At 38.7% G+C, this 10,362-nt stretch overlaps 1 protein-coding gene across 1 annotated transcript; it reads right to left on the bottom strand.

The window, feature by feature from the left end:
* Positions 1–2,063: 2,063 nt before the first annotated feature.
* On the bottom strand, positions 2,064–7,349 carry NFE2L3 (NFE2 like bZIP transcription factor 3; the record flags this gene model as incomplete). Its single annotated transcript, XM_029085887.1, has 4 exons — positions 2,064–3,269; positions 5,692–5,775; positions 6,727–6,839; positions 7,314–7,349. Coding segments are annotated over 4 exons (1,439 nt in total), but the record flags the coding sequence as incomplete, so codon positions are not given.
* Between the last annotated feature and the right edge of the window lie 3,013 nt (positions 7,350–10,362).

The raw sequence follows: 10,362 nt of genomic DNA, 5'->3' as shown, positions 1-10,362 counted from the left end.
AGAGTGGGCAGCGGAAGGTTTAGCCTTTTTTTTTCCTCCTCCCCCCCTCCCTCCTCTCATAGGACTGTAAAAATTTGTGTTGTGAGGGCCTAAAACAGAGATACTTGGGTTTCTGATTTTATCAGTTATGGACCTAATAATATCTTTCAGAATTTGTGCACACAAGCCAAGACTTTAAAATGTTTATTATGTCACTTAATTAGAAGATGACAATCGTGCTGACTCAAAGGTAGTATTTTTTTAAAAAGTTCACAACACATCATAGGTATCTGTTACTTGTTGCACATTTTGGTTGAAGCTCATGAACTAGTGATTAAATAAACTCCCTTGTGAATACCAGTTATGATGGATACGCTTTCACACTGATGCTTAACCAACAGCAAGAAATTTCAGGGCCTCAGTTATAAAAGTCTCCACTATGAACTTACCCTATCAATTTGAGGCTGTGGCAAAACTGGTAAATAAATAAACAGATACACACATTTATTTAAATAAATCTTTTAATATAAAATGCAGAACAAATTGTTCAAACTGGCTGACTTCATTATTGATAATTCAGTGCATTTTGTACTCTGAGGTGTGTTCCCTTTTTAGAAAATACCACTTGATACTACTGTGCAAACAAACAACATGATTTACATGCTAATAGCATAGTTTATTTCTTCAAAAGGTATCATCTGGCATTTAAACTTGTATTGCATGTATGTGTGGTTTTGTGTTTGGTGCCAGGCTCTTTTTAACATACCTGTCCACAAAGTTGCTATGGTGTCGTCATGCCATGACTAATGAGATTTTTTTTAGTACCAGTTTAATGAGGTTTGTTTATAAAAAATATAAAAAAGTATTTGTTGCTATCTAATTGTTAATAATTATTTTAATATTTTACAAACTAGTATACCTCTTAACATTTCTTCCTTACAGTTATACATGTCTTTTAGGCTGTATTTGTTGCAGACCCTTGCAGGTTGTAAAATAGAAAAGGAAAAGCTGTTGTGAATAAGCATGCTGAGTGAATGAAATGTCTTCTTTTGCATAGCATAAATAAATATCAAAACTAAAAGCTCTTCATTCAAAACCACTATCTGAGTGTAACCTCATTATCACAAATACAGATAAATAATAATTTGGTTCAATTTAATTTACCTTAAAGATTTGGGGAAAATTAAAAAAAATCCATAACATTGAAGATATTTAAAAACACCAGTTTTAAAAGCTAAAAATAAAAAATTTAGTACTTCTCCTTGAGGAAAGTATCCACATAAGGGGGAAAAAGCAAGGTACACAAGTAAATGTATCACAGATGAGGAAACGGAACAGGAACTCATTCACCATCACTCACTTTCATGGAAGAAAGTCGAGAATGATTCAGTTGCAGAGGATGAAGGTAAGACAATACTGAATCAGATACTCATTGTTTTTCAGCATCTATTTGCAGACTGACCACATGAGTTATAGAATTAATTGGGACATTATGTTTGCTTGGACCTATGATGGTGAAAGTAGTGAGGAAAAATGCAATAGCCTCCTGGGCCTCTCTCCTCAAAGGAACACCAGGAAAAGCCTAATAGTTCTGAATAAATGCAAAGCACAGAGTATCTCTTAGGAATACATAAATCCACAGTGAATTTAAGGTGAAGATGAACTTAAGCTACCATTTTTCTTTCAGTGCTAAAAAATAATAAAACAAGGTCACTTTGTGTATGAAGAATCAAGTACTCAAGACTAAAACACATTTTTCTTCTGTATGTAACTTTGATTTAAAATTTGTTTCCCCCCCCCCGACATTCTCCCTGCCCCCCCATCACCAGAAACTAAATTCCAAGTTTTTCTAGGCCTATATAACTAACTACACTTACACTGATGGCCTAGCTCCTTTAATTCTAATTAAAACTAAACAGATTTCCTCATTCAGAAGCCTCAGCTTGTAGACTTTCTAACAGACCACAGTCTGGGTTTGCCAGACCTTTGAACATGCAGTCTTCCTCCTCAAATGTAGTTTTTTTCTGCTTGTACTACGGTAATTACTGATCTCCAGTCTTCATGCAAATATCTTTATAATTCTTTCAATAAAAAGGCTCATTTTCATTATCTTGTTTCTGTTCTGATTGGACCAAGTATTTAGGCATTACGAGAACACTGCCATCGCTACTGCAATGCATGACATACTGGCATGGGTTAACAGGTCTGCCCTGGTCATCCCTCAATCTACTGAAAATGTCATGGTACAAGTTGTTTAACTTTTCCTTCATCTGGTTGATCGATCTGCTACACTGAGAGTGCTCCTTTTTAAGGCTCTCCTTTTGTGTTTGAAGATTACATATGTCTTCTTCCAAGTTAAGAATTGCATTCAGTTTACGCTTACGACAATTCTGGGCAGCAACTTTGTTCTTTCCTCTTCGTCTGATGTCACGTAGAAGCGATACCTGAGCATCTGTCAGATGGTTCTTTGCTAGCATGGTGCTGAACAAGTCGACGGGCATGCTCACAATTTCATCTACCGAAAATGGTATTCTCTGAGCTTTTGCTTGGCGTTCATTGCTGCTGAGGTTTTTATCAGTAGAATTACGGCACCTATCCTTTACTTTGTTTGGTTTCTCCATCCACGTCTGCTGCTGATGCTCCCGAGTGGATGCTGCTTGACCTGGCAGCTGACTGTAACTGTGGTTATGAAGAAACTCCTTAAGCGTGGTTTCTCTAGAACACTCTGAATTACCTGGATATTCCACATAGCCATATTTACTGTGTTCTTGGCTATGGCCACCAACAGCTCCTAAGCCATGTGAAGAAACAGATTTAACGTCGCTGCTGTACCCAATAGCACCTTCACTGCAGACAGAGTAAGGGGCGATGCTGTGACTTGAATTCAAAGACAGTCCCAAATCAGAGCCAGGTTCTTCAAAGAGCTGAGAAACTGGTACAGGATCAAAGCCTTCCTCCAAAGCCAAAGACATGAGTTTATTTTCATCAAAATTATCATCGTAAGCCATTAGGTTTCTAATGTCAGCAGCTGAAAACAGCCCTGTCAAATTTGACCCGTGAAGTAGTGATTCTGTATTTGTGACATTAGAGCTTGACTGAGGAAAAGACTCTTGCCTTTGTAAATGTCTTGTTTCTGAATTTGTTTGAGTGGGGTAGTCTGTTCTTAGTAGCGTGGCATCATGAGGACTGAAACAGTGGCAAAGTGCCCGGGTCACACTTGTATTGTGTGAGGATGATGGGTCTTGGCCTCTACTAGCAGTAGCAAATTGTGTATCTTCCAGTAAACTTGCCTATAAGACGATGAGGGGAAAAAGGGGATCTTTTGTAAAATGAATGCCTCTACATTCTTCACCTACACAGTCTTCATCAATTGATTTTTTTTTAATATACCGATATTTGAAACTATTAAAGTAAAAATTTTATATGTTAAACTCTTCTTCTAGCTATCGTGAATACTGTTTCCCAGTTGTACACAGCATAACCTGCATTGGCATAAGGCAAGAGGAAGTGAGAAGGGTGCAGGAGAAAAGTGACTGAAGGGATGGGAGGAGGAGGAGGAGGACTGGCGAAGGGCAATGTGGGACTGAGGAGTGTTATTTAAGAAGTGGAAATGGGACTGTTGCTAAGTATACACCAAACTACAGCCTACGTGTTCATCTGCTCTGGGCTAAGAAAAGGTCCTTCTAGCAGAGGCAGTCCTGCCCCTTCCCTGGTAGTGGTGTTGATGATCATCCAATTCCAGGGAGAGCTGGTTCAAGGTGCTACACTGTTAGAAAATTAACCTTGTAAAGATGATAAATAGCTCACTGGCAGGACTTAACCAGTGAGAACAGTGGTGTAAGAAAGGAGGGGAGGAGGACAGAAACGTTAAGGTCAGGTCATGCTGGCACATTCTCACTGCTTTTCTTTCACAGTTCATAAAGATTCTGGGGCTGTGAGCTGCCACATTTGGCTTAGCTCCTTCTTAACTGAGGTCTCTTGTGTTCAGATTTAAACTCAGCTCCTTTACTAATCAGCTTGGAGGAAACGTCCTCCTCCCAGATCACACCTTCTCTGTTTTGACTTTAAATTACTACTCAGTTTTTTCTTTACAAAAATAAAGCTGCTGTATGATTCCTCAGCCCTGAAGCCCAGATGATAAACAAGTGCTGCAGTAGCACCGAGGCCCACCTTTTGGGGGCCTGGGTTATAGTTGCTGGGTCCTGCAACTATACAGTACAGAAGTACAAAGTCACTGTGCAAGATTATGTGAGGGCACTTGCTGACGAGCACTCATAAAATACATGGATACAAAAAACTGGATACTTGAGAATGTAAATATGTCAAGTAGGAAGCGTATGATGTGATTCTTCCATAGCTGAGCATCCATACTGTGGTGCAAGAAATTACTTTTCTGACTGCAGTTCATTGAACAATGTAAAAAGCACTTTCCACAGGGAAGGAATTATGTACCATAAAGACCAGAACGTCATAAGTTCTCTATTATGCTTATTGGGAGCTGAGGTAACAGAAGAAAGTCTTGCCTTTTTTCTCCTAGGGAGTTACCTTGTACTGGACCATCTGTAGTCTGAGAGATAGAGCTTGTATTTTTAATTAAGCCCTTGAAAAAAAAGTCCCCCTCACTGTAAAGACTTGGCACCAGGAAAAAACAAGCAATCCATTTTCAACAGATAGACTGTCACAAGATGGCAGTGCATTAATAATCTTAAATAAAACAAGCAACCGTGCATTGTTATAGCTACAGAAAGGCTACAGCCAAATTCCTTTCTAATTATGAAAAGAACAGAGAAAAATAAACTGACAAACTTCTGAAGCTTGTTAGTGTGGAATCCATTACCAAAAGTTAACAGAGGATGAGGCTAATTTATGCACTGGGAGGCACTATCCAACCTAAAGATTTGCAAAACTAGGTGTTCCAGAGATAAACTTGAAGTCATATGGAAAATACTAATCACTCTGTAAGGCTCCTACAGTGGGAAGTGTACGTAAGATGCCCTTGGAGTATTGCAAAAGTGGAACGTAGGGAGTAGCTTCATGGCTAATGATTGCGGCTATGAACTGTGGGAGAGGAGGAAGACTCCAGTTAAGATATCAACTATTTTTTTGTGAAGATGGGCACCCAGAAAATAAACAATGGTATCAGAAGCCCAGAAGATAAAAAAAGAAAACAAAGTGTTTTTGCTGCTAATGCTGACTGACCCGATTTGCAGCGAAGATGGGTCTGTTCTTGAGGGTAGAATCCTCGTAAGCGCTTGACCCAATATTTATGGCAACTCCAATCTATGGCTGCAAATGCTTAATAGCTGCTAGTGCTTAATAACTCAGTGTTGCTCTAGAGAAACACACCAAGAGCTGCTGTATACACACAAGTTGGCATCAGGTTTCAGAAAGGGAATTATTAGTTGAACTAATTAAGTTGTCCAGCGGCTCCACTCCACTTTGAACACCAGGTGACAGAGAAGACAGGACTCTGCAGTTTTCAAATCCCAGACAACTTACTGGGGAAAACTTTTCAAGTAGAGCCAATGACAGCTGCTGTAAAGAGTGGATATTTAGCATCTTTAACATCTTCAGGTAAGTTTTACTGAATTGATTTGCTTATATATTCACTGTTTGTTTTTTTCTTTAATTAGACACAACAGAGTAAGTCATTATCCAATAATCACTGACTGTATCCCTATCTATTAGCAATATGTGTGTTTCCCCACTTACCTCTAGTATGTTTTCCATCTGTGATGACAGAAGTTGGAAATAGCCCTCTAAGGACAGAAGGGAATCTACATGGCTGCAGGTGCTCTGTGACAGAAGAAACAGAAACACTTTGTAAAACAGTTATTTTACATAAAAGGAGGTAAAAATCAAAGTTCAAGAGGAAATAGAGCACAGCTCTGCGAAGCACTGCTGCTGACCCTGCCATCAAGTCTTCATCCTGATGTGAGATAGCACATTGCTAGGACTAGCGGAGTAACTCCATGGCAAGAGCATCCTAGTCTACCCCACAACAGCAGAACCAGGCTTTCCTCCTCTCTGAGGCTGCACCTCCCCACCATTGTGGAAAAAAGCCTAGCTGCCAGGGCAGTGGCGAACAGAGGGGCTGGTAGGAAAACCACATCCAGTGTTCTCAGCTCTCTCTAAAAAGAATGAATGCTTTTTTCATTGTAGCTCTGAGAGAGAACAAAACCCAAAGTGCCTCTGTTTCAGTTTAACATCAAAATTATTTTTCTGCCTTCTAGTTACAAGACACATGTTAAGATCTGAACAATCCAGCTTCCCAAATGTAATTCTACATCTGAGCCTCAAGCTTTACATAAATGGTAAAAGCAGTATAATTTAGCATCCACGTCTCAAATGTCTGTAGGCCAAAAAAACCCACCTTCACAATGGAGAAAACAAAACCAAATTGAAAAAAGATTAGTTACAAATGAAAACAAAACCAAATTGAAAAATGGTTAGTTACAAATGATTTCTGTAAACTTTAGAACATTTCAACTACATAAGCTATACTGGGGGTGGAGAGCAATTTTCAAGAAGGTGTACAAGGGCATCATTCACAAAGTATCACCTGAAGTCACTGTTCCTTTCCTGCCCTTTGTGAAGGACACTCCAAATGAAAAGAGGAAATCAAATATTCCTTTCAAAACCATTCATTCAATTTCTTTCACTACTCTTTATCTCAGTAATAAGACCTATATCCTTCCTCACTTCCTCTTCATAGTTTTCCCTTCTTCCATTTTTTTCATCATTTACTTGATTTATGTCTTCCTCCTGTTTGAGTTGATCATGTCCTTGATGTGGAAAGCAGTCATCCAAAGCTTCCTGACATGCTTTGAGGTCAACATCCTGAAGACACAAAAAAACCCAGTTCTATTAAGCAACAATTTATCAAAATTAATCTTTAAAATTAACTTTTTTTTCCTTTTTTTTTTTAAAAAAGCTATAGCATTTCAAATAAAGTATACACAGAACAGTTAATTCATGTGGCTGAACTGACTCTGTGTAGACTTTGGGGGCAGAATGAGACGGAGGTCAGTTCAGGAGTGCAGACACTGCCTCCTCTTTCAGTGCCTAGGCACTAAACCCATCTGGGGTAGAAATGGACATTCATAAACACTGGAAACAAATTCTCCTAAAACAGGCACATGATGATGTCATTTCATGGAAAGATTGGGCTATCAGTGTCTTTTTGATGTTATTTCACAACAACATATCCAAGCCAGATATATACGTGGTGATGGAATTGTAGAATAGGCAATTATACATGGCCAGTTAGCAAAATCCCTTGCTTTTTCATTCAGGAAAACAATCACATTAACATATATTTTAACAGCAGCTCTGTTTCCCCATCACTTCCATGTAGTCACTACTCAATTCTCACTTATCCAAATGATGGTTTGGTGGTTTTTTTTTAATCTCCAGTAATGAAATTGTTCTGATTTAATAGTCTCAGAAGTACTTTTCAAGTTATCTTTTATCTATAGTTAGCAGACTTTCACAATTTTTATTATAGGGTTGGGGTATTGCTAGGGGAAGAAGGAATAGCTAAGGAATTTGCATATTTATATTTTTCAAAAATCTTTGATATTTCAGCTCTTATAGGGCAGGTCTGAGTTATTAAAATGTGAAAGTCGGTGGAATGGCAGCCAGAAAACCAAGTGGCCCCACTGCATTAGTTTCATATATCCCCAGCGAAATGCTATGACAGGAGCAGAAAAGACAAGCTCTCAACAGCAGCAAACATAATGAGTTAGTGTTCCATTCTAAAAATCATAACAAACATACTTCACAGGTTTTATATGAAAGCATAAACTATATAAAAACTGCAGTTGTAATGGTCATTAAAATGTGTAAGAGATTTTTAAAAATTATTGCTTCATACAAGACACATAAAAAATTAAATGTAAGGTTTAAAAACAGGACTCGAGTAAAATTAAATATAAATTTAAAATAAAGTAATATTAATTTCATTTTTATTAATTCTATGAAAATGTATTTTTAAAACTTATGAAAAATAATTTTAGTTTTAACTGATTTTATTTGTTGGCTTTCAATTTTTCTGCATTTTCTTTTCAAGGATTGGAAGGGAACTTTGATTTTATAAATGTCATTTCTAATAACAAATAGATATGCAGGGCCCTCATCTGTCAACCTGATGCAAGAGGTACTTTCCTTCAATGAACAACACAATTCCTAGCTATTAAAAATTATATTCCAATATAGTAGGTCTCCTTTGTCAGCTGCAGTTGGAAATGACCAGGTGACTTATTATTGCCAAATATGAGAAAACAAATTTACTTTTCTAAACACACACTCAAAAATACAGTTTTCCTTTATGTAGTAAAACAGCAGGAGAGGGAATTTAGTGTTCAGGACACTGAGTAGTTGGTAACTAGCTACTCGCAAACATTTAAAGGAGTTCAATGGAGCTACTCACAGGCATGAAGTTAGTCCCATAATTACGTTTGCAAGATCACTGCTAGTCTTTAATTTTTACAAAGAACCAACGTAATACTTGTCCAATGAATATGATCTATTAACATCCTAATTAATAAAATTCTTCATCATTAAAAGCAAGTACGAAGTCCAGGACAACCACTGTCAAAGACCTTAGGCAGCTCCTCTTGGTTGAGTGGCCTGGGAAGCTGCTGCAACAGCAAATTCGTTACTCTACCAGCTGACAAAGAGGCAAAGGCAAGAAACAGAAATGTGGTATTTGTAGTACTGCGCTGCCAAACTTAGCGTGTCTGTCCTGTTGCTTATTTTGCATTAATGGTAGCAAAAGAAACAGTAACTGAGGTACAGCAATACCACTAAAATGCCCAAAAGCTAGATGAGGACCACATGTGGCTGGTATCTGTATAGAAAAAAAGACTGATCCTTACTGATTGTAGAAGACTTGCTATTACCACCAAACCCACTTATTGCAGCAGCCTTTCCACTTCTACCACTGGAGAGTATGGAAGTTCACACCTCCCACAAGCTGTTTATAAACCTCAAACTGCAACCCTACCTGACGACAACCTTCGAATCCCATTTAGAAGGATTTCTGTGCAAGCACAAGGCAGGAGATCTATGCTAAAAAACCCACCAAAAAAAAAAAAAATCCCAGCATCTCAAATTCCAGTCTTGCTTCTGCCATTTACTAGTTTCAGTTGGGCTAGAGAACACAATCTGAGACTAAATCTGATTTACCAAATTATCCACCAGCCTTGTATGCTGAAGGGCTGGGCTCTCTGCATCTAAGGTACAACTTACCACAGGTCAGCTATCAACTTGTTTGTCAGTCTTTAGAATATGAAAAATAGTAATTTATGCCCAATTTGCTACTTAAGGTGGTCCAAGAATCAATGCAGAGATGCGAGAAAGTATGATTTTGCAAGTGGCCTGGCCTATGTTTACTTGGAAGGACGCTGCCTGCTCTGGCAGGTTTCCTTACTACATTCAAAATAAAGCTTTCAGTTTCCAATTAAGTACAGAGTATTGATCTCAGCATAAATTGGGTGCACTGTACATCAAACTATCCCTCCATGTTCCTCCTCCCCTTGCTTCCCACACCCGTATATTATTTGGTGTCCGTAAAACAATGTGTAGGGAGCAGAACCTGTAGAGATACCACAATACTAATAGGTCTACCGCAATGCATTGGATGGGTGAACACAATGCCGCTCCAGGAGCAGCAGAAAGCCCAAGCAAGCTGTTTTCAGCTATTGATCAGTGTGCAGTTGGCACACAGGGCTAAAACTACACAGCTCAGGGCTGCAAGTGAATGCACAGAAATATCTGAACTATCTCCAGAGCTGCAGCAGCACAAACGGAGAGGATGGTTTGTGGGGTGCGCAGGCAGCGCCGGGAGGCAGGGAGTACCTGCCCCTGCAAGGCTGTTTCACTGCAGTCAGACTCCAAGTTATCTCTACAAATATCCCAGCGCTGGAGCAAAGGTACATGACCACCGTTATTTGCAAAAGGACATAATCTTTTGTGCTGATCACTCATGTAGCCTATTCACTTGCTGTCTAATTCCTCTGCATTACATACTCTTTATTTTAGTTGTCAAGCTTTAAATTGCTCCATTACAGTCATTAATCTTGGAGATGCTTTTCTGCGAACTTGTGTCCCTTCTCCTTTATGAACTCCAGTTCTCTGTAGAACTGGCCCTTGCCTTCCTACTAGCTGAAAAGACGTGGCACAGGCCTGGTGATCTTTGCCATGTTTTGAATAATTAAGTAACATTTCCAGAAAATTGTCCCACACCCATATAAGTTAGGCAAAAGAAATACGGCTTCTAGTAACATAACTCCTAGTTTCACGAGTGTTTCACTCCTACTTTGTAGGATTAAACACAATTCATAATAAAATATAATCACAGAATCATAGAATCACAGAATG

Source organism: Antrostomus carolinensis, unplaced genomic scaffold (genome assembly GCF_000700745.2).
Source record: "Antrostomus carolinensis isolate BGI_N321 unplaced genomic scaffold, ASM70074v2 scaffold15987, whole genome shotgun sequence".
Taxonomy (NCBI): domain Eukaryota; kingdom Metazoa; phylum Chordata; class Aves; order Caprimulgiformes; family Caprimulgidae; genus Antrostomus; species Antrostomus carolinensis.
The sequence above is the reverse complement of the archived record's forward strand: the minus strand, read 5'-3'. Positions and strand labels throughout refer to the sequence as shown.